The sequence below is a fragment of the Megachile rotundata genome, chromosome 12 (assembly GCF_050947335.1).
Source record: "Megachile rotundata isolate GNS110a chromosome 12, iyMegRotu1, whole genome shotgun sequence".
Taxonomy (NCBI): Eukaryota; Metazoa; Arthropoda; class Insecta; order Hymenoptera; family Megachilidae; genus Megachile; species Megachile rotundata.
In genome coordinates, this window is record NC_134994.1 from 8,611,016 (window position 1) to 8,635,991 (window position 24,976).

The window sequence follows — 24,976 nt, forward strand, 5'->3', positions numbered from 1 at the left end:
CAATTTGAATAACTAAAATATTTACCAACATGATTAATGTTCAATGAAAATAAATAGGAAAAGAGGGAGGTTTTCTAAAAACAATATTAATTCTTATTCTTCAAATTTCATCCCCAGTTTCTTAACCAGAAGAGGCTTTCAAATTATTTATACTGAATTTTTAATTTTAATAGCTAAAATATTTATTAACATGATTAATGTTCAATGAAAATAAATAGAAAAAGAGGGAGGTTTTCTGAAAACAATATTAATTCTCATCCCTCGAATTTCATCGACAGCTTCAATCAAAAGATGTTTTAAATTATACTGAATTTTTAATTTGAACAACCTTTGAACAACTATTTGCAGACATGTTTAACGTTCGAAAATAGAAAAAAAAGAGTTTATGTAGAGCATCCTTGAATTTCATCGACAGTTTCCTTATGAAAGCTGTTATCAAATTGGTTATTCTGAAATTTACCGAACGATTCCAAAATTGATTGACAAGGATGCTTGATGTTCGATGAATATACAGATAGAGGAAGATTTTAGAGAAATCATCCCTGAACCCCTTGCTACGATTTAACTGGCAGATATGTCAGACGCAACGGACTGTTGATTGCTATAATATTAAAGCGAATTAAAAAAGTTGAGATACCATGTCGGTTTTTTATTCCGTGTCTGTAGAAATTCTGGTTAAATCTAGGCTGAAAATTCGTACGTAAAAATATGAGAAAATTTTCATACTGGAGTGATGAATATTTTAGTACGAGGAGTTGATCTGTTGAATTTTTTTCGTTGTGAAGTTCAACTGACTATTTGAACTTTTACTCTAGATTTTTAGATAATTTTTAGTAAAATAAAGGAAAAGTTTATTGTATTTGTTGAGAATATTGGAAACAAGGTTTTATGAAATATCAGTTCTCTTCATCAAAGGGTGAATTTCTTTGACATAAAGTTGAATTGATTATTTTGAATTTTTGCTCTAAACTTTTAGACGATTTTTATCAAAATAAAGGAAAAGTTCATTGTATTTATTGAGAATAGAACAAACAAGATTTTTTTTAAAATATCAGTTCTCTTTATCAGAGGGTGAATTTTTTCGTCACAAAGTTCAACTGATTATTCTGAACTTTCGCTTCAGATAATTTTCAGAAAATTTTCATTCGAGAAATTGTATTTGACGAGAACATAGAGATTTTGTAAACTACCAGACTTCTCCATCAGGGGGTGAATTTCGTCACATTTTCCAAACTTGATTAAATAACGTTTGTTATAAAACTTTAATTACACAGTTTAGGACCTAAACTGATTACCTAAACTTTAGGTAATTGTCAATTTATTCACAGAAACCAGCCACAGACATTTCAAAGAACAAAATAATCCTTCATTCATTAAATTTTGTCAACAGCATTCGTTGATTACGTCATTATCATTTTTCGACTGATTACATCAAAAGCATACTTTGAACAATATAAATATTTAAATATGAGTTCACAATAGAACATTGCATTTAACGAAACGTAGATGGACAGAAGTTTTGAAAGACAATATTGTTATCTTTTACATTTCATTCACAGACAAATTTCTTCAGAAAGTAATAATAATGGCCTTTGGAACTTCACTTTCAGTGTTCCAAATGATTATGGACAAGGTTATAATATTCGGTGAATATGTAACGATAAGAAGATTATTATGGACGAGGAATAATATGAGCCCTGATTTGTTATACATCCTAAACAGATAGGTGCTTTTATCAAGTACATCAATTGTGATTTTGTAACTGAATGTTTTCAATTGTTATGATTACGTATTAATTGTTAATTGCTTGACAGTTAGTAATAATGAACAAATATTTTATTATAATCATTTTGGGGTTGTTGAGATTTGAGGCTTTTGGTGGTTGGGGATTTGGAGATTTGGGAATTTGGGGATTTGGGGATTTGGGGATCTAGGGATTTGGAGATTTGGGGATTTGGGGATTTGGGGATTTGGGGATTTGGGGATTTAGGGATTTGGGGATTTGTGGAGTTGGGAATTTGGGAATTTGGGAATTTAGAATTTGGGGCATTTAGGGATTTGGGGATTTGGGGATTTGGGGACTTTGGGAATTTGAGGATTTAGGGATTTTGGGATTTGGGATATGGAAATTTGGGGATTTGGGGTTTAGCGATTTTGGGGATTTTGGGGTTTGGGGATTTTGGGGTTTGGGGATTTGGGGATTTGGGGATTTGGGGATTTGGAGATTTGGGGATTTGGGAATTTGAGGATTTGGGGATTTGGTAGTTTGAGGATTTGGGGATCTAGGGATTTCGGGATTTGGGGATTTGTGGAGTTGGGAATTTGGGAATTTAGAATTTGGGACATTTAGGGATTTGGGGATATGGGGATTTGGGGATTTGGGGTTTTGTGGAGTTGGGAATTTGGGAATTTAGAATTTGAGGCATTTAGGGATTTGGAGATTTGAGGCATTTAGGGATTTGGAGATTTGAGGATTTGTAAATTTGGAGATTTGGGGATTTGTAAATTTGGAGATTTTGGGATTTGTAGATTTGTGAATTTGGAGATTTTGGGATTTGTGGATTTGGAGATTTGAAAATTTAGAATTTGGGGGATTTACAGATTTAGGGATTTGGAGATTTGAGAAATTTTTGAGATTGGATTTGTGGATTTGGGGATATAGGGATTTGGAGATTTGAGGATTTGTGGATTTGGGGATTTGAATCTTTGAGGATTTAAAAGTTTGAGGGCTTTGCAACTTAGAAATTTAGTAATTTAGGTATTTATAAATTTGGGTATTTAGATATTTAGTAATTTGCAAATTTAATAATTTATGTATTTGGATATTTAAAAATTTGGAAATTTAGAAATATTGAAATTTGCAAACTTAGGTATCTAAACAGCACAAAATTTAGTATTTTCAAAAGTCAGAAACTTAGAAATCATTAAGTTTGAATTTTTAAAACTTTGGAAATACAGAAATTTGAAAATTAAAGAAACCTTCATTTAAAAAATTTAGAAGTATCACTATCTGTCAATTTACACTAATTCAAAATTTCTTTTCCTTAGATTACCTCTTCGTCAAAAACTACTACATCCTTTCCACCCCCTAAATCAATCAACTATCTCTCCAATCCCAGTATCAAGAAACTAGATTTACAAAAAGATCAACCCCTAACATTGAAACTAAACCTTCCAAACATTAAGTCCCAAAAATAAAATCTCTTAATCAACCCAAAACTATCCAAAAACCAATAATTCTAACAACAATCTTCATTTACAGGTGTCCACGATTTCCAAAACAGCGCAAACTTCGATCTATTAAAACCCAACCCCAATTATGTCCATAATAAAAGTAACCTTAAAGGACAAACTATTTTACCGCAACCACAATGCAAAGATATCATCCAGCGAAGTTTCAACCAGTTCGACGAGCGACACTTGTGATCATTACATGGACAAGTTCTGTCCTTCGTGCCAAGAAAAGGAGCAAGACATCCTACGATTAGTTCTCATAGAACAACTATCCATCTCACTGTTCCGCATAATCATAAAAGACGGCCGACGAACCTCCCAACAGTTAATGAACGTGCGTTACCTAAAAATCCTCTGCGAGTCAACATTTTATGAATCGTTCAATCGATCTATCGACTCCGACACCTGGCCGGTCTCTGAATCTCAGAGAGAATTTCTGGACACCTTCATGAGTCGCTTCGCGGACTTCTTGGAGATAGACACGAATTCCGCCATGAAGTGCGTAGTGAATATTCTGAGCTCCTCGCGAGAGACTCTTTTCGACTTCGATTTACCGTATTTGACGGAAATCTCGCAGAAGAGGCTGAAGGAAATTCTCGACAACATCAACCGTGTCTTTTGGTATCCAAAGAGTTACTCTAAAAACTCTACCTTAGGAACAAGTTTCGACTTTTTCGGTTTCGTCGAACCGGGATGTGTAGTACCTTATTACACATCATCGGACGACGAAGATTTCGTCGACAAGGAAAATTATTTGAGTTGCACTCACGCGATTGAGAACAGCAGATATTTGATTAGGTGGTGCATTTCTGACAGATCGATATCCTCGGATTGTTGTTTGAAGGTTCTGAAGATGTTAAAGAAGATGGGAATTGTCAGGAACGATAATTTTGTGCCATGGCAGAATCATAAGTTCATTTTTCAAGGGCACCTTGTTCGCGTGCCACGTGGCGTGAATAATAGTAAAGATGACGCGGAACAGAAATGAATGTTCGCATTTTGTAAAAAGTTTTTGAGAAGATTCGATGGAGGAAAATACGAATGATTATGTTGAGAAAATTATGATGCTGTTTTACGTGTCGGTAAAACAGACTCCCTACGAGTCGATTAATAGTTGTAAGTGTAGTGCATGGTTCTTTGAAACAAAATGGCGGGGAGGAGGATTGTTTCGAGTGGTTTTGAGGATGCTTGGGGATTTTGATGTGCGAACGTGCGAATGAATTGGAATTTTGATAATTTTGAGGTGGTGATTTGTGAGCAGAATAGATACTTGGGGACCTGACAATTTAGAGATGTAGAGATTTAAGAAAATGTAAATGTGACGTTGAAACTTGGGGACCTGAAAATTTGGAGATGTAGAAATTTAAGAAATTGCAAAGAGGTTGAGGAAACTTGCGGTTTAGATTAGGTTTAGGATCTAAGAGTTTGGAGATGTAGAAATTTAAGAAATTGTAAAGGGAACATGGAAATTTGGGATCTTAAATATTTGAAGATGTAGAGATTTAAGAAATTGCAAAGAGGACGTTGAAACTTGGGGACCTGAACATTTGGAGATGTAGAAATTTAAGAAATTGCAAAGAGGCTGAGGAAACTTACGGTTTAGATTAGGTTTAGGATCTAAGAGTTTGGGGATGTAGAAATTTAAGAAATTGTAAAGGGAACATGGAAATTTGGGATCTTAAATATTTGAAGATGTAGAGATTTAAGAAATTGCAAAGAGGACGTTGAAACTTGGGGACCTGAAAATTTGGAGATGTAGAAATTTAAGAAATTGCAAAGAGGTTGAGGAAACTTACGGTTTAAATTAGGTTTAGGATCTAAGAGTTTGGAGATGTAGAAATTTAAGGAATTGTGAAGGGAACATGGAAATTTGGGATCTTAAATATTTGAAGATGTAGAGATTTAAGAAATTGCAAAGAGGACGTTGAAACTTGGGGACCTGAACATTTGGAGATGTAGAAATTTAAGAAATTGCAAAGAGGTTGTGGAAACTTACGGTTTAGATTAGGTTTAGGATCTAAGAGTTTGGAGATGTAGAAATTTAAGGAATTGTGAAGGGAACATGGAAATTTGGGATCTTAAATATTTGAAGATGTAGAGATTTAAGAAATTGCAAAGAGGACGTTGAAACTTGGGGACCTGAAAATTTGGAGATGTAGAAATTTAAGAAATTGCAAAGAGGTTGAGGAAACTTACGGTTTAGATTAGGTTTAGGATCTAAGAGTTTGGAGATGTAGAAATTTAAGGAATTGTGAAGGGAACATGGAAATTTGGGATCTTAAATATTTGAAGATGTAGAGATTTAAGAAATTGCAAAGAGGACGTTGAAACTTGGGGACCTGAAAATTTGGAGATGTAGAAATTTAAGAAATTGCAAAGAGGTTGAGGAAACTTACGGTTTAGATTAGGTTTAGGATCTAAGAGTTTGGAGATGTAGAAATTTAAGGAATTGTGAAGGGAACATGGAAATTTGGGATCTTAAATATTTGAAGATGTAGAGATTTAAGAAATTGCAAAGAGGACGTTGAAACTTGGGGACCTGAACATTTGGAGATGTAGAAATTTAAGAAATTGCAAAGAGGCTGAGGAAACTTACGGTTTAGATTAGGTTTAGGATCTAAGAGTTTGGAGATGTAGAAATTTAAGGAATTGTGAAGGGAACATGGAAATTTGCGATCTTAAATATTTGAAGATGTAGAGATTTAAGAAATTGCAAAGAGGACGTTGAAACTTGGGGACCTGAACATATGGAGATGTAGAAATTTAAGAAATTGCAAAGAGGCTGAGGAAACTTACGGTTTAGATTAGGTTTAGGATCTAAGAGTTTGGAGATGTAGAAATTTAAGAAATTGTAAAGGGAACATGGAAATTTGGGATCTTAAATATTTGAAGATGTAGAGATTTAAGAAATTGCAAAGAGGACGTTGAAACTTGGGAAACTAAAAATTTGGAAATGTGGAAATTTAAGGAATTGCAAAGAGGAAGTCGAAACTTGGGGATCTGAAAATTTGACGATGTAGAAATTTAAGAAATTGGAAAGGGGACGTGGGGACTTGAGGACCTGAAAATTTGAAGATTTAGGGATATAAGAAATTGTAAAGAGGACGTTGAAACTTGGGGACCTAATAGATTGGAGGTGTAAAAATTTAAGAAATTGTAAAGGGGATGTGGGAGCTTGACGATCTAAACATTTGGAGATGTGGAAATTTAAGGAATTGCGAAGAGGAAGTCTAAACTTGGGGATCTGAAAATTTGACGATGTAGAAATTTAAGAAATTGTAAATGGGACGTGGGAGCTTGAGGATCTAAACATTTGGAGATGTAGAAATATAAGAAATTGCAAAGGCGATGTGGAAACTTGAGGACCTGAAAATTTGAAGATGTAGAGATTTAAGAAATTGCGAAGAGGGCGTTGAAACTTGGGGACCTAAAAGTTTGAAGATATAAAAATTTAAGAAATTGTAAAGGGGGCGTGGGAGCTTGAGAATCTAAACATTTGGAGATGTAGAAATGTAAGGAATTGCAAAGGCGACGTGGAAACTTGAGGACCTGAAAATTTGAAGATGTAGAGATTTAAGAAATTGCGAAGAGGGCATTGAAACTTGGGGACCTGAAAATTTGGAGATGTGGAAATTTAAGGAATTACAAAGAGGACGTTGAAACTTGGGGATCTGAAATTTTGAAGATGTAGAAATGTAAGAACCTGCAAATTTAGGGTCTTAGAAATTTGTGAAACTATGACTTTATGGATGCAGAAATGTAAGATATTGCAAACTTAGGGATCTGAAGATTTGGAAAACTATGACTTTGAGGATGTAGAAATGTAAGCAACTGCAAATTTAGGAACCTGGAAATTTGGGAAACTATAACTTTAAAGACACAGAGAAATTTGGAAAATTAGTAATTTGAGAAACTGGAAAGTTAGAGACCTATAAACTTAACAAACTAGAAATTTGGCAAACTAAAAATTTGAGGACTTAGAAATTTGGAAAACTCGCAACAAGGAAAACTGTAAATTTGGGAAACCATGAGGACCTACAAATTCAGAAAAGTAGAAGCTTGGTAACCTAAAACTTAAGAACCTAAAAATTTAAGAAGCTTCAAACTTAAAAATTTAGAAGGGAAACCATAAACTTGAGGGCCTACAAATTCGAGAAACTAGAAACTTGGTAACCTAAAAGTTAAAGACCTAAAAATTTAAGAAGCTACAAACTTGAGGATCTAGAAAGGGAAACAACAAGCTTGAAGACCCAAAAATTCGAGAAACTAGAAACTTGGTAACCTAAAAACTCAAGGACCTAAAAATTTAAGAAGCTTTAAACTTAAAAATTTAGAAAGGGAAAGAACCAACTTATGAACCTAGAAAGTTATAAAAATACGATCCAGGAAATTGTGAATTTACTAATTGGAGATTGTAATTGGAGAACGTCGAACTTCCTGCATCCATGAATTTGAGAATTTATAAATTTATTAACCTTACACTTAATATATCAATCAATAAAGCTATGTGTACCTAAAACTGTGCCTACTCTGAAAATCGCACGAAATATTTTTGATGTATTAGATCTTGACTACTTGTACCTGCAATTATAAATCAATTTCAAGCAATTACGAGCTTATTGTCAATGTTACTGTGATTTCACTCGAATGTGATTCACGTGTAATAATGGTCTATTCTTGTACGAAATCATAAATATGTATTTTCGAAAATATAAAGTATGCTAATAATATTATATTACAAGTCCGTTGAAAGGAATCAAACGTGTTATATTCGTTAGTTTCTAAATGAGAATGTATATCATAAATGATATCTATTTTTCCAAGTGTTAGCTGTAACACTTCTCTAGTATACGAAGACATCAATGTTTAATAATAGATAAAAATTGAGTAACTTTCAGCTTTTCTGGACGTTGAAATAAAAATAAAAGGGAAAGAACTATTTCAATAAATGTTATGAATGTTTCAAATGTAATCTGTAAAAGTTTCCTTAATAAATGTGTTTAGTGGAAAAAGGTCTCTTTTGTTCTATTCTACCCATATTATTTTATTATCACTTATTCTTTATTTTGGAAAATTCTAAATTCCCAAGTTCCCGTATTACAAAATTTGAAGATTTCTAAATGGACTTTTAGAAACTTTAATAATTACGAAATTCGAGGATTAGATAATATAAACTTTCAGGTATTCTGAAATTTCAGAATTTGGATCTTTGAAAGTTTGAAAATTTGTAAATATAAATTTCTGGAAATTCGAAAACTTCAAGATTTGCAAATTTAGAGGCAGAAAAATTCAACAAAATCTTAATAAAAAAATTTCATTAACATTCAATAAAAAGAAATGAAAATTTTAATAATAAAATTGAATTTTTTTTAATATAAGAATAGAAGAATTCTTCTTCGAATAACAAAATATACAAAAGCACGTCATAATACATTTACTTGCGATTAATCGATTGAGTAGTTAGAACATTTTCGAGGTCAAAAACAGAGAGAAATGGAGTTGCGACAATGGAAAACAACAAGTGTCAGTGTCAACACGTTGCCAAAGGCGTTCGAACGTGATATAATTAAACGTGGTCATTTCGCGCCTTGAGACCAGTTGCATTCGACTGCCAAATGCACCCACTGCACTTTGAAGTTGATGCTTGCATAACTTGCATGCTAGGAGGAATGAAACAGTTCGTAACACAGCTGCGTCAAAGTCCACAACGTTTGAGGCACTCGAAAGACGATTATCGATTAAGCGTGTCGAACTACCCTTTACGATCACGAAATTTACGAACTTTATTTTTGATTTCTAATTTTTGGGTGATTTACGGATTTAGAAGGGGAAGAATTTGGAAATTTTTATGTTTGAGAAAGTTTGGGAAGTTGGGGATTTGCGAATTTGGAAATTTAGGGATTTGGGGATTTAGGCATTTGGTGATTTGGGGATTTGGAGATTTGGAGATTTAGGGGTTTGGTGATTTGGGGATTTGTTAATTTGGCAATTTTGGGATTTGGGGATTCGGGAATTTGGGGATTGGGAAATTTTGGAATTGGGAACTTAGGAATTGGAGAATTGGGGAATTAGGGAATTGGAGTATTAGAGAATTGGGGAATTGGGGAATTGGGGAATTAGGGAATTGGGGAATTGAGGAATTGGGGATTTGGGAATTGAAGAATTTAGAGATTTGGGGAATTTGGGGATTTAAGGATTTAGGGATTTGGGGATTTAGACATTTGAAGATTTGGAGATTTAGGGATTTAGTGATTTGGGGATTTGGGAATTTGACAATTTTGGGATTTGGAAACTTGGGAATTGGGAAATTGTGGAATTGGGGAATTTTTGAATTGAGAACTTAGGAATTAGGGAATTAGGGAATTAGGGAATTAGGGAATTAGGGAATTAGGGAATTAGGGAATTAGGGAATTAGGGAATTAGGGAATTAGGGAATTAGTGAATTGAGGAATTAGGGAATTAGGGAATTAAGGAATTAAGGAATTAGGAAATTAGGAAATTAGGGAATTGGGTATTTGGGTATTTGGGAATTTTGGGAATTTGGGGATTCGAGAATTTGGGGATTGGGAAATTTTGGAATTGGGAACTTAGGAATTGCAGAATTGGGGAATTAGGGAATTGGAGTATTAGGGAATTGGGGAATTGGGGAATTGGGGAATTGGGGAATTAGGGAATTGGGGAATTGGGAAATTGGGGATGTGGGAATTGAAGAATTTAGAGATTTGGGGAATTTGGGGATTTAGGGATTTGGAGATTTAGGGATTTAGGGATTTGGGGATTTAGACATTTGAAGATTTGGAGATTTAGGGATTTGGAGATTTAGGGATTTAGTGATTTGGGGATTTGGGAATTTGACAATTTTGGGATTTGGAAACTTGGGAATAAATTGTGGAATTGGGGAATTTTTTAATTGAGAACTTAGGAATTAGGGAATTAGGGAATTAGGGAATTAGGGAATTAAGAAATTAGGAAATTAAGGAATTGGGTATTTGGGTATTTGGGAATTTTGGGAATTTGGGGATGTGGGGATTTAGGAGTATAGGAATTTGGGACTCTGGGAATTTGGAAATCGGAAGATTTGAGAATTTCAAGATTTTGCGATTTAACCCTTTCGCTTCGGCAGCCCGGTCCGCCGAAGTGTCGTCACCGTACGGAAGCACGCGCCAGAAATGTGCACAGCGGGCGTGGTGTTTGTATAAATTACTATGCTTAATAAAATAATTGTTGCTTTAATAATAGCATGTATTCCTCACATTTTAATATGAAAACAGTTAAACAAAATTATATTAGTTACTTTAAAGACTTACTTACTTAAAGAGTTACTTTAGACTAATTACAGTTGACAAATTCTTAGCTATTTACATATTTACAAGACTTTAAAATTGAACGTTTAATATTATTAATAATGTAACACAAATTAGTTAGTATACTAATATTTAGAAATTAGTAGTGTTCTGCCGATAACGAAGAATTTGTCATTGACCACAGATGGTACTTGTATACACATCATGTGGATGCCGGATATATCCGGCGCTCGAAGCGAAAGGGTTAAGAAATTGTGAATTTGGATTTTTAGATTTTAGGATTTGAGAACTTAACTCAAAAATCTCGAAATTCATTAGTAACCAAAACATCTGAAATTCGTAAGTTCTAAATTCTTAACATTCCAGATATTCAAATTCTTCAAATCTTGATTCTCATAAAAATCGATAATGTAAATCTCATTGTAGATAATTTATCTCCGATGATAAACTCATTCTGAGAAATTCTACCTTACTGACAGTCGGTATTGCAGCAAATAGAACATCACTGTATTATTTTTAACAGTAATCAATATCAAATTATTCATGTTCAAAAAATCTAATGGCCAAATCTTTAAAGTACCAAAAATCTCGAAGTTAAAAATTTTTTATTTCTGTGTTTTAAAATTACTAAAAATTTTTTAATTAAATTTTTAAATTAATAAAAAATTACTGAAAAATTCTTCAACTACTAAAAATTTAAAAATTACTAAAAAGTAGTTTCACAATTCCTAAATTTGCATATCCCAAAATATCCAAATCTTTAGATTTAAAAAAATCTTCAAACCTTGAAGTACCAAAATTCAGAAATCCCTAAATTCCAAAATCTTACTTTCAAAATTCCAAAATGCATCAATTCCAAAATCACCTAAAAATACCTAAACCCTTAAATCTTGAAATCTTTAGATCTCCAAACCTGGGACTCCCCTAATCCCAAAATTTCCAACTCTAAAATCTCAGTTTCAAAATTCCAAATCTCCAAACCCCCAAATTTCAAATTATTTCTTTCAACGTCAATCTTCCACTACATAAAACTTCTATGTTAAAAAACATCTTCTTTACCTGCCAAATCAAAGCATCCCCAATAGTTCGACTATTAATTACACCGCATACAAATAGGGGATGCGATCCACAGATGACGGAAAACGCATAAGGCGAATCGTCCTCTGTTTCTCAAAGATCCTCGGTGACCTATGATCTCGAATAATAATTAGACTCTGTACGACGGTGGTGGGACGGCTTAATTAAATTACATGTCGAGGTCGCGAAGAGTAGATCGGTGATATAAAAGGATCTCCGTGCAGAAGAAGAGTGTTAAACCAGTTGAGTGCAGCTACGAGATGCTCGCCTCATTAATTCCGTTCTTCTTAGGTCGGTAAGCCAATTTTCCATTTAGCCGTCTTTAGCGTCAATCCATCTAAATCGGGCACAGCTATTTCTGCGAACGATAACATATAACTAATTATCAATTACGAACATCGTAACTTCCTTTCTATTCTATTATACCTCAATCGCGAACTTCGAAACTACTTTACAACTTCAGCTGCACTGCGTTTCGTGCATTATTCTATGAGTACGCTACTTGTATGCAATATACACTTTACTGTTAATTCTTAAATTAATGATTAAACATCTCAGAATTTCTTCGAGAATCTCTACAAACTTACACGTACATTCTAAACTTTGTTTGTCTGATTTCGCTTTATATTTTTTTTGAATTTCTGAGTAGATTCTTTAGATCCTCCAGATTTTTTAAATTTGACTTTGTTGATGAATTATCTAGAATTGTATTAAATTTCTTAGATCTCTTAGTATACTTGGTATTCGTTTCTCAGAAATTTCATGAAATCCCCTTAGACTATTTGGGTTTTCCAGATAATACTCTAGTAGTTAAAAAGTAGTTAAAAATTTATTAAATTGTCATGAATTCACCTAACAAAGTTTTCTTAGATTTTTTCAAGTCTCCAGAAGTTGCTTTCAATTTCCTTAAAATATTCACTACATCTTTCTAAAATTAAATTCTCCTTAAAGCTACCTTAAATATTCCTAGAAGCTTCTGTAAAATTTCCATAATATTTTCTTGCAATTTATTTATAATCTCAGAATTGTCATAAAAACCTTCCTCTGTTTCTCACAACATCCCTCAAAGTCTCTCCCTAATTCCAGTTCCACAAAAGCTTCCTAAAATCTACCTAAATGACTGCCCTAATTTCTATTACTACTACTCAGAAAATGAATATCTAATTGTTCGATGAATTTCAAACCCTGAAAATTGAGTTATTAATTCATTTGCAGTCGCCCGTATGGGCATCGACGAGAGCGCCTGGAAGCACGGCCCCGAATACGTGTTCAACGTCGAAATGAACATCACATCAACCCCCATGAACTTCGACGGTGTGCAACGGTCCAACTACACCGTGATGGACCTCTACTGCAGACCAAAAGCAGTCGACAGATTGAATTGCCACCTAGGGAACCCTAAACGCTTAAGCGTGGACGTGACCAACGACAACAAACTCGAAATCCCAGAGGAGGAACTAAAGCAACTCTGCAGCGAGGAACCCTTCGAGATTAAGTTCAACGAGTACGGTATCGATTATCTGTTGGTCAACGATCAGATTCCGGTGAAGAACCTGAATGACATCAAATTGATCGCCGAACGTTTGAATATTGGAGTCGACCTGAATGGGATACCGGATGGATCGTTTGATATTTTGGAGAACTCAACGGTGGGACAATGTAGCGTCACTGTGGGAGTCAATCATTATCCTTCTAAGAGGATGATGAACAAGATGAAGAGTCCTCGATATGAATTGGAGTCCTTGCCGCAGTTGAATAAAGTCCCTAGCGAGGCTATTATCATTCATAAGAAGACCAATTTGAATAACTGCACTTCTTATGCGTCCTTCTACTTTGGATCTTATGGGAATAATGTTGTGGTGGAGTCGGATCTTCAGTCGCACCTGGTGAAAGGCCTTTTTGAATCTTAACTTTACTATTTATCTCAAGTTTTGAAATTCAGAAATTTAGAAATTTAGAAATTAGCACAGTTGGAAATTTGGAATTTTACTACAATACTATTTTATTAACAAATCTTTCTTTCTGTCCATTCGTTTACACTCTCCTAACTCTCCCAAAACTTAATGAATCAAATTTTACTCATAGTAATTGGATAATTGGATATTTTAATGAATCGTGCTATTTATTTTACAGGAAAGTTCAGTCAGCCGAATCTACGTGAGCGATTACCAATTTGTCTCGTCGCTGACAAGAATGGGCACCGTGGGATCCGACAAAATGAACAACCTAATGGCAATATCGCAGTACATAAGTCTAGGCTTGAGGGACATCCGAGCCGCCAAACGAGAACTTACAGAAATGTACGATGCGTCGAAAACCACCATCGTCGCAAATTCCGACGTAGACGATGTCTTTCCGGTTAATTAACCGAGATACTAAACGGTAATTTGAACCGTGAAACAAACAAGAAGCGAAGAGAACTGATGGAACTATAGGGATGATAGAGCAGTAGATTAAAATGTAACTTTGGACTATAAACCATTGACAGTACAATAAACTAAACTATTATAATTTTTAATTGTATCGGTGTGTTATCCTTACAAGTAAAAAGACGCGACTTCGTAGATAAATTTCTTTTTATTTAAATTACGGTTACATTAAATTATATCTACGGTGACGTACACACACGTTCATGTACGCACAGAATTCACCTGTGTATCTGAACGCATTTCAATTTCTCTGTTTTTTTAAATTGACGAATCGATTAAAAAAATGGAATTAAAGAATCGTATCCTTAGCAATAATAGATAACCTTCCTCACGCGTTTATCCAACAATTTTCTCTGCTTTACAAAACAAAGCATGTTCTCTGACTAAACCTTAAATCTAGGTGCGCAAAATTGCAAACGGCCCTTTAATTTTTACGTCTCGATACTCGGGACCAATTGGTACAAAACCGACGCTCTAGCTCCAAAATTTATAGCGCAGTCGTAAATTAAAACAAGTTCTTGGAATTATTTTTTGTTCTTATCCCTTGGAGGGATTTTTAGACATAGTTTAATTTAGGACCACGCTATATCTTCTAGAGTGTATCTTCAGAATTTGATTCTCTGGACACGGAATGTGACTTTTTGTATAAACATGAAAATGCAACTTAGTATACGTTCATCGTTCCATGGAATGATTAACAGTACCGACGTGCTTTACAATATTTCAATTTAAACATCACAAATTAAAAAATTGTCTAATCTCAATTTTAACTATCTTCAAATTCCTAATTTATGAAATGCTTTTCGTGTCCTCTTCTCCCTAGTACTTAAAGTATCGATGGATTGCACTTTCAACATTCACTTTCGAAACAATTTTCCTTTTCGGTTATACGCGTTAATATCAACCATGCGCCGCAAACGCGTACGATTGAGAGAGGAACCAACGTTATCTCCTTTCGCAAAATTCTTGTTAAACAATATTTCGCAACACGTTCGTTCACCAGCATTAAATATGTAAGTACGGTCCGTTTCGATCGTTAAATATCGCAAAAGCATCCGATCAATGATTTATAATGGCACGATTACAATGATCCTTGTGCGTTTGTTGCGTATCGACGGTACATAGAATTGTTTGTCATTTTCTTTCTTTCAGCTAAAAAATATTAAAAACTGGTAGAAAAGTTTGACGGATCTTAGATTGTTTACAAAATCTAATTATTCTCTTTTAACCCTCTGGCATTGATTTTTAAAATCAATTCGATGACAATGATTTCTAAAATCAGTTCAATCGACACTGCTTTTTAAAATCAATCTAATAATTTTTGGAAACAATTGAATGACTTTTGGAGACAAATGATATTGATTTTTAAAATCAACTGAATGACTTTTGGAGTCAAATGATATTGATTTTTAAAATCAACTGAATGACTGATTTTTAAAATCAACAATTTACTGATTTTGAAACTATAATATTCAGCTATTAAAACTTGTACATTAGATTGATTTGACCGTACAAGAAAAATCAGATTGCAAATTATAGTGTTTTGGAATTTATAACAATTCCTACTTGTAATGAAATTGTTGCAGATTTTGAGGAAGTTAAAATGTGCATGTGTATTTCAAATGACACGAGTGACTGTAAAATATTCGTAGAGATTTAACCTGTTAATTGAGAATCATAAAAATTCAGCAATTGTCGAAACTTTTTATAAGGACAAAATTTTGCACGAACCCAGCCGACTAAATATCTCAATTAACAGGTTAAAATCGAACGTTCAAACAATTCTCACTCCAGAAGCTCCGCTTCAAAGCGATCTCTCGATACATTATCAAAAATTGCTATTCGCATACAATATAGATCTCTCTCGGTGGAATTGATTAATTGATCGATTGATTGACAAGAGACGTTGCCATTGTAAAATTATGACAATTTCACGCTTACGGTATGTATCAAATACGTATACATATTTCAAATTGCATATATAATACGTGATTGAAGAATGTTAATCTAGTACATACTGTATACATATATAATCGACAATGTGAGCCGCGTATATCCTGTATACGCGATTAATTTCTTAATTTCTTATTGGTAGAAACCAGTAAATCCGATATACAACAGATCCGATACAATATTTTTTAACGTCATTTCGTGATCTTCGACATACATCGTTAAAAAATCGGTTTATACAAAATCTATGCTCACGGATTATGCAGAATGTGACGAAGATATGATTGAAAGTTCGTGGAAGGAAAATACCGTATCACACGATACAACCAGGGCCGTCGAGAGCTTTTCGGGGCCCAATTTCTTTTTACTTTGACCCGTGTACATTTTTTTACGGGGCCCAGTGGCGTCTCTGGACGGCCCTGAATACAACAAACGATCGACAAGAAGAGCGAATTGCAACAGACACGCTCTGTCTGATCGTTACAATCGATTTCTACTTCCTTTCCCGTGACTCTCGCTTCGAAACTCGCTAGCAACGTCTAACGCGGGGTATTCTTCTAATTTTCACTTTTCTGTGCAATAACTGTATTACCTCTCTAAGTGGGACGAAACAATAGTTTACCTCTTATCACGATAACCGATACAGTAAATGCAATCGTATCTGGTAAGACACAGGATTAAATTAATCCTTGACTACGATTTATCAGTTTGCTGTTTTACATTGGTGATATAATTTATAACTACTTTAATTCTTTTTCTTAATTATTTTAAAGTTACAGAATCATTGTCAACCAACATGGCGGTGAAAGACATAAAGGCGAATATTTAAGATGTTCGTTGATCAATTGAAAGAATATATTGAAGTCGATCAACTCTTTGACTAAACCAAATAAACAAAAACAGCAGTTATTATTACATTTTTTATTTGTAATTATTTTTAAATGACCCGAAATTTTGTTATGTAAGTTTGATTCAAATTTATTAATTATAACTCAACTTTTGCATTAGATTAATTAGTAAAATATGAATTTTCCACTTGGGAAATAAAAATTTTACAAATTAAAAGAGTAGAAATTTGGCACGTGGAGCAGAAATATTCCTACAGGATACAATTCCGCTAATTAGCAAAGTTTGCCAATTTAACAAATACAAATTTTCTTAAAGAACTAATCTGTTCATCAAAATCTGCCAAAAAGCACAAATCCTACGAATCTAAAATTTGACCAATTTACTAATTTAGCAGAAACCTACCGAAAAGATTAAACTTGCCAATAAAAAAATGTAAAAATTTACGTAAATCGAAATTTATCTAGGAAGACAGAAATCTATTTACTTAAAAATACAGAAACGCAGTGATCGAACGAACCAAACCACTTAGAGAGACAATACAATAATGAAGCTACATCTCGAACGTATTAATACATCTACCAAAGCGGGCAACGCGGAAGAATAATTAAGAGTCAGTCATGATCCGTTTCGCTGAAAGATTCTCCGTTTCTTCTCGTTCTCTAGTTTCGTTCTGTAAACGAACAGGCTAATCCTAAAGCTAGCTGTATATACAATTGTTAGGTCGTTGAAAGAGAGACGGTAAGAAACCGCAACTCATTCGACAGTTCTCGTGCACAATGTGAACGCAGATGATGGCGCGACATTATTGACTGTTGTTCACGTTGTTCTGCTGCTTCACGGAGTCCATATTGGGGATGTAGTCCATCGCCATCAGACAAGCGAACACCGTCATCACCATCTTCGGTTTCACCTCGGTTATGTCCTCCGGTAGCGCGTAAACGCGCGCGCCACATTTTCGGGCCAAGGATATCGCGTATTTCGCGTTGTCCAGGTTCGCCTGCCACGGGAAAACAGAAAACAATCTACAATTAGTCACGCTGGTACACCATCCTTTACGTGCAAAACTCATTATCGTTTGCTGAACTTTCGATTTTTACCGCTCGTTGACGATTCTTGGAGGATTACTGATTCACGCAGGATTCTTCGCTTGTTAAGGATTCTTGGATTTATGGAGGATTCTTGATTTAAAGAGGATTCTTGATTTGCAGAGGATTCTTGAATTATGGAGGATTCTTGATTCACAGAGGAATCTTGATTTACAGATAATACTTGATTTATAGAGGATAAGGATCTACAAGACACGGAGTATGAATCAAAGAATCGTCCAGTCGAGGATGCTGATTTGTTCAGAGCTTCTAACTCATTGATCCTCAATATTAAAAAAGATCTTTCATGTAGAGCATCCTTACTTAAAATGCTGCATTCATTAAGAATCCCTGAACCAATTTAAAACAACCAAACAAATAATCACCTCTTCGGTTCCTCCTTCCTTGACAAGGTCATAATTCACAGAGCCCGGTTTAATAGCGTCGATCAGATCGATCACCACCTTCCCGTCGCTTATCGAGGAATCCTGAAAGCCTTTGATGCTACTAGTCTTGCCAGCGCCCTGCAGCTTCGAATTGACCCATTGCACGATCTCCTTTTCCACCAAGGTGCTGCCTTGTGTTCCAGCGAGCGACGTCAGTATCGACAGCGTGTACGATCTCATCAGCTGCCATATCAGTGCCAAGGTCAACGTAGCGTTTCCATCGTTGATATCCTGTCCTGCGATTCCCACCAGCGAGAAGTTCATCGTCTTCCCAAGTTCCACCGCGTAATTACAGTTCTCCAGCTTCTCCATGAACTTCCGTAGCTTGCTGAACTTTTTGTGCACCCTGTTCCAGTTCACGGTTCCCGGCTTGATGATGTCGTAAAGTTGGAAGATGACTAAACCGTCAGCTAGATCGGAGTACAACCAATTGACGTAGGGCGCCACACCCATGGAGTTCATCCAGTTACGATAGGTTTTCTCTTCCCGGGTCTCTTCCAGGGACTCCAGACCCTCTATGTTGCTCTCGGGCTTATCCAGACCTGGGTAATTATTGAACATGTTCGCGACGAAGGCCAGATTCAGCTTGTAGATACCGTTAACAACGTCGCTTGGTGTTACGAAGCTGCGGCAACCCAGTTTGGCAGCTTGCTGCAGCATGATCTCCGCTCGCGAGGTGTGGTTAGGCTCCATTAGGGCCTCCAAGGTCACTCCGGCAGTGTGCGGAGCGATCTGTTTGATGAGGTACGTGTAGATTTCGGAGTCGGTGATGTCCGAGTGGAAGTTGCTGCACCTTCTGGCGATTCCGGCGTTCTCCAAATGATGATTCACCCATCTGAGCAGAATGGATTCCGGAGACAACTTCAGCAGGTCTTCTATGCGTTCGCCGTCTTGGAGAAGAGTGGCCAAGCCAGGACAGTTCTCCAGGGTGATCTGATTGAATAGACCGATCCTGATGATCTGCCAGAGGAGACCCAGCACCAAGTGAGGGGATCCTTTCGTCAGATCGTGCGCGTCGATGTTGACGATGTTGCAACCGATCGCTTGCGCCGATGATAAAGCTAGAGTCAGGTTTTCGTGCTTCTTGTACAAGGTTAGGTTCTTCTTGTTGATCGTGCGCTCGTCGATCGTGTCGGGGCAGGAGTGGTTGATTATTTTGCTGAAATACCAAAGTTGCTGTTAATTTCTGACGATTTTATTTGTGATGATCACTAGTGACTTTTGCAGTAAGTAATCTGATAGTGGTTGATTTTTTATTCGAACTATTAATTTGTATTTGAGCATATAGAAGATTAGATTACGTTATCGTAGGATTAATATCGCATTAGTGATTAGAATTTTCGTTTGGGATAGATCAGCTAACCCTAGCTTTAATTGTAGAGATAATACAACCTATGTAGACATAGTACAACCAATTGATTTTTGAAATATAGACAATTTGAGACTTGAAAATTAAAATTTACATACATAATAAAAATTTACTACTTTGCAACTATCAAATACTTTAATCTCCACATCAAGTAAATTCCAACAATCCAATCACCAGTAACCTCCACATATCCCCCTCACCAAGCACCTATACGTACCAAAGAAGAATCCCGTCCTTGACCTTCTCGTACAGCATCTTCCCTTCAGCATCGATAGGCAGCAGGTGTTTCAAATCAGGATCGTGTGACAGATTGGTGTTGATCCAGTCACTGAACGCAAGTTGTTCCTCTAATCTGACCGAGTGGGTGGTTCCCTCGCTGGAGGCTTCGGAGATGCCCCCTAGGGTCTCCAGATTCTCTTTCTTCGAGACGACTTGTTTGAACGTGGATCCCAGTTCGTTGGCCTTCAACTCTTTGCACAGCTTCTCGAACTCCTCGAACGAAAGTCGTCCCTTGTGTTCTGATCTCTGCTTATCGTCGTATTCCTCGATCATCTGACGCACCTTGTATCCGGGCATCTTGAAGCCACAAATATCCAGGGCGCTGCGTAGCTCTGTGAGGTTGATGAAGCCGTCTCCATTCTCGTCGATCTAACAGAAACAAGCTTTTCTTTAGATTCAAAGTTTCTTGCGTTGGATAGAGATTTGGGGAGAGGATTTAGGGCTACAAGGTGGAGCTATTCAGGGTTTGGGATTGTGATACAAAAGCTCAAGAGATTTGAAGACTGTTGGATTTTGAGATTTAGGAGACAGCTTATGAGAGACGGAAGGAAGCTTGCGATTCGGGATTTGCGGTGTCGGGAAGTTCGATCGGTAATTTCAGGGTTTTGCAGTGTTGAGCTTGTGGTTTAGGGGTCTTGGTAGACTACAATTTCTGGATTTTGCTATATTTGAAGTTTGCAATTTTTCGATTTTACAACTGATATATGGAGTACACAGTATGTTAAAAAAATAACGGAACTTTTTATATAAAAAGAAAAGAATTAGTTATTTTGCCAAAATTACTTTTTGTATTCAAAATACATCCCTTCCGCATCAATACACCACTGAACGTTCATACAACGTTAACATAGATTTTTTCATGTCGTTTTGCGGAATCGCATCAAACACCCTTGTCACAGCTGCTCGGACTTGTATAACAGTGTCACAAAACGTTCCTTTTATACCTAATTTCAGTTTTGGAAAAAGGAAGTAATCACACGGAGGCAAGTCAGGCAAATTTGGAGGATATTGAAGCACACAGACTTGTTTTTTCGCCAAAAATTCATGAACGACAGTTCTGTGACATGGTGCGTTATCATGCAACAGAAACCAACTTCCCGGCGCTCGATATTCGGGCCTCACACGAACGATTCTCTTCCACAAATGTTCCATAACACCCAGATATTATTCGCCATTAACATTTTGTCCCTGTGGAACAAATTCCCGAAGTATAATTCCTTTAGAATCGTAAAAGCAAATTAACATTGTCTTCTCTCGGGACTTCTGGAATCGCAATTTTTTGATTTTGGAGAGCCTGGATTTCCACGTAGCACTTTGACGCTTTGTTTGAGGTTTATACTTGAAGCACCAAGTCTCATCACTAGTTACCATTGATTCCAGGAATGTACAGTTTCGTCTGGCTGTTTTGATAAGATCCTCGCAATATTCAACGTAAGCAATATGTTGCTTGCCCGTGATTTTGTGACACGGTGACGAAAGGTTCTGTCGCATTGAACGCTATAAGTTTATTCATTGCTCAATTCTAATGATTGTTGTGTTTTGTAGGGAAGGTATACTGATATACTGTTTTGTAGGGAAGATATACTGTTTTAATAAATGGCGCGTTTTCCTTAAATTTGAAAAGCTCTGTTATTTTGCTAATATACTGTGTATGTGGAATATGGGTAAATTACAACTTCCTAACATTGCAATAAGGATATGCAATTTTGACATTCTGCTACCATGAAAACTTGCAATTTTTTTGCATTTAGAATGTGAAATTCTAAAATCATAGAAGCTTACATAGATCTCAAACTTTGATTAATTTTCAGATTTTTACGGTTCTAAAAATTGACATAACTTCGCATAAATCATAAATTACAGTGACTACTCTTGCAGCTTATATTGAACCCAAATTATCAGCAATGAAAAAAGTATTTTCGGCTCAGTCAATTCCACTTACGCCACCGGTTAAACCGTTTCAATGGCAAGAAAAAAGATGCTAATTAGTCATAACACGGTTTTCATAGAACCAGCATAAAGAACCGTCGATTAACCCTGATGCTATTTTCCGAGAAGTCTCTGGAGCACACACACTAGCTCCGACCGACGCTATTGTTCGCCGTGGAAAATTGCCGCGGCTACGATCGCGACTGCATTCTTGAAAAGCGGCTGACTTTTAGTGCAGACAACCTAGATATCGTTCGCTGAAAGAAACGCGTGTCGTTCGCGATAAAAGCTTCCTTCCATTCACACGCGCGGCACACAATCGCGATTAAGCGCCGCGTGCTGAAGAGAATATGTCAAACGTTCTTTTTTTACTTTTTCGAACCGCCATGCTCGATGAGGCTTTTCCAGCTTTCTTATCGCTCGATTTTCGTGGGAAAATTAATGTGGCACTGTAAATGGATGGTTTGATGTTTCGTTTGTTATCTTTTCAAAGCAGAAACAAGTTAATGGAAGATTACCTATCTTTTTTATCTTTGCGATACTTGCAGTTTTCGTGATTTTTAAATTTCGAAATTCCCTGTGCAGTTTTTTCGAGATGACTCATAAGTATAAAATTGTGATAGAAAGATTTTTTAATTGAAGAGAAAGGTCGGTTATTTTTCGAGCATTTTTCGATGAATAGTTATTCGATTAAAATCCCGGTTCCCAGTTGTGACAAGAAGTACGGGCTCTTTAAATATCCTTAAAAGGAGGTAAACCTCTAATCTGACGAATTGATAAAGTCAGACTGACGCGATCGATAAAGTGAGTCACACAATTACACGGAAAACTATTTTTGTGAAGTATAGTTCTCACAAAAGTTCCATTTTATGTTCCAAATCGGCAACGTTTTTCCAATATTTTTCATTGCGAGTTTTTCTGATGACCCTGACAATGATAACCGATTTGTTGCAACCAAGTAGCTTATATAAAACGTGGGCGGACAGGGTCAAAAATGACATTACTCACTTTCTTGGCGAACTGCGAGAAGTCGTTGGAGAACTCCTCGATGACGTCCCACTTTTTCATCCCGCGGATCTCCATGTTGGAAAGAGAACGAGAGAAAACGATTGCGAACGAGATCGATGAAGAGGACCGTAGACGACGCAACGAGAGACTAAGCTCGGTTTTAGAGACCGAGCTTATCGTCGTTATCGAATGTTCGATAAACGTGGAAAGAAGTTTACGCGATAGGTTCGCGACATCTTATCGACTGCGTGATGTAATATCGATGATAATCTAGCGTGATTAATTTTTTCAATTATTTGAAACATCCCTTGGGGATTAGGACATTGAGATAAGAGTGCATGGGCATTGGGGATGAAGGTATGGTCTGGTTCCTGGGAGATTGCATTTTGTGTGGCATACTATATGGTATTATGGTATAATACTAGACTTGTATTTTTATAATTTTTGTATACATTATCAATTTTTTTAATTGTATTAATAGAGGTATATTAATTCTGTTGATAGAAATGGAAACATGTTAATTCTATTAGTAGAAGTATGTATATTAACAGGCATTATAATACAATTTTATTTATAGAAGAAACAATTTTACTTATTTATAGATGAAGTGTTCTATCAACACTTCTATGTGTTAAAAAAAGAAATCTTGTACATGTTAATAGGATTTATTTTGCTATGAATTAATCTGATTTTACTTATTTACTAATTAGTTAATAGAAAATGAAATAGTTTTCTGAAAACACTTGTTCTATTAGTATATCATTTTAGGGATCTTGATGTGTGAGATTAGATGTTGAATAGTACCACGTATGTAGCTATAGTTTTATACTACTCTAGTTTTTTTTATTGTATCGCTATTGTATAGACTTGTTACTCACCTACTATGTTAGATAATAATATACTATGTTGCATGATACTGCAAATGTGGAAATTGACGTAAGTAAAATAAATAACGTATAAGTGTAAATGTGTAATGTTATTATTTCATTGGTAAGTGAAAGGTACTTATAGTAGATACTATACTAGTATTTTATAATTATACATAAAGTATGTATATCTTTATAATAATATTGTAATGTATGTACACGTAATAATACTCTTATTTTACTGGTTATACAAAATCACACTATTATAATACTTTGTCCTACTATTTTATTATTTTATCATTTACTATATTATTGTACTACATAATTATGTTTCTATTTCACTATTTTACATAATTGTATTACAATTTCCTACTATTATCCTAATATTGTTCTACTATTTTATTATTTTATCATTTAGTATACTATTGTGTTACATAATTATGTTTCTATTTTACTATTCTACAAACTCGTATTACTATTTAATACTATTATCGTACTATGGTCCTACTTTGTCCTACTATTTTATTATTTTATCATTTAGTATACTATTGTATTACATAATTATGTTTCTATTTTACTATTCTACAAAATCGTATTACTATTTAATACTATTATCGTACTATGGTCCTACTTTGTCCTACTATTTTATTATTTTATCATTTAGTATATTATTGTGTTACATAATTATGTTTTTATTTCCCTATTGTGCCACGTAATTGTGTTACTATTCCACTATTTCATTACAAAACTATCTTATTATGCTTCCATAGACAAGTCTGCTATAATAATTCATAAGTTACCGAAATTTCGAAACACAAAAATTCACAAATTATAATTTGATAGATATACATACTAATCGAAACAGACGAAACTCTCCCATATCAATGATTGCGAAAAGCGAAAGTATAGTGTAATATATTGAGTGTAATATTACTGCAGCTAACCTATAATTAACTTCGTTCTACATAACTTTTTTATCCTTGTAACAGTGGTTGTTTGATGTTTATAACAGATTAAAATACCGCTTGATATCAAATTTACGATGTAGTGATGTAGCAATTTATACATATAGCAACATAGTAATTTAATTTGATTTAAGTGTAGCAACGTAGCAATTTAATTCTTGATTTGCATACAGCAATATAGTAATT

General features: G+C 35.2%; 3 protein-coding genes across 4 annotated transcripts in view; 2 read left to right on the plus strand and 1 right to left on the minus strand.

The window, feature by feature from the left end:
* The window catches only part of UQCR-Q (Ubiquinol-cytochrome c reductase ubiquinone-binding protein), a 169,613-nt gene that overhangs the window by 92,146 nt on the left and 52,491 nt on the right, over positions 1-24,976 (plus strand). The gene's annotated exons all lie outside the window — the stretch shown is intronic.
* LOC100876308 (uncharacterized) lies at positions 11,766-14,133 on the plus strand. The gene is made up of 3 exons (XM_003702278.3): positions 11,766-11,906; positions 12,831-13,501; positions 13,749-14,133. The coding sequence occupies exons 1-3, from the start codon at positions 11,876-11,878 to the stop codon at positions 13,980-13,982; spliced, it is 936 nt and encodes a 311-aa protein (XP_003702326.2). The 5' UTR covers positions 11,766-11,875; the 3' UTR covers positions 13,983-14,133.
* Positions 14,174-24,976, minus strand: part of Fim (plastin-2 fimbrin) — a 45,328-nt gene continuing 34,525 nt past the window's right edge. The window contains exons 1-4 of one of the 2 annotated variants that reach the window (XM_076537806.1): positions 22,960-23,071; positions 19,961-20,391; positions 18,315-19,533; positions 14,174-17,840 (exon numbers count right to left, since the gene is read on the minus strand). In XM_076537806.1, the coding sequence (XP_076393921.1) occupies positions 17,646-17,840; positions 18,315-19,533; positions 19,961-20,391; positions 22,960-23,034 (1,920 nt within the window). In that variant the 5' untranslated portion in view covers positions 23,035-23,071 and the 3' untranslated portion in view covers positions 14,174-17,645. Of the gene's footprint in view, positions 17,841-18,314; positions 19,534-19,960; positions 20,392-22,959; positions 23,072-24,976 lie in introns of those variants that run through there. The other variant, XM_012283041.2, reaches the window with a different exon arrangement.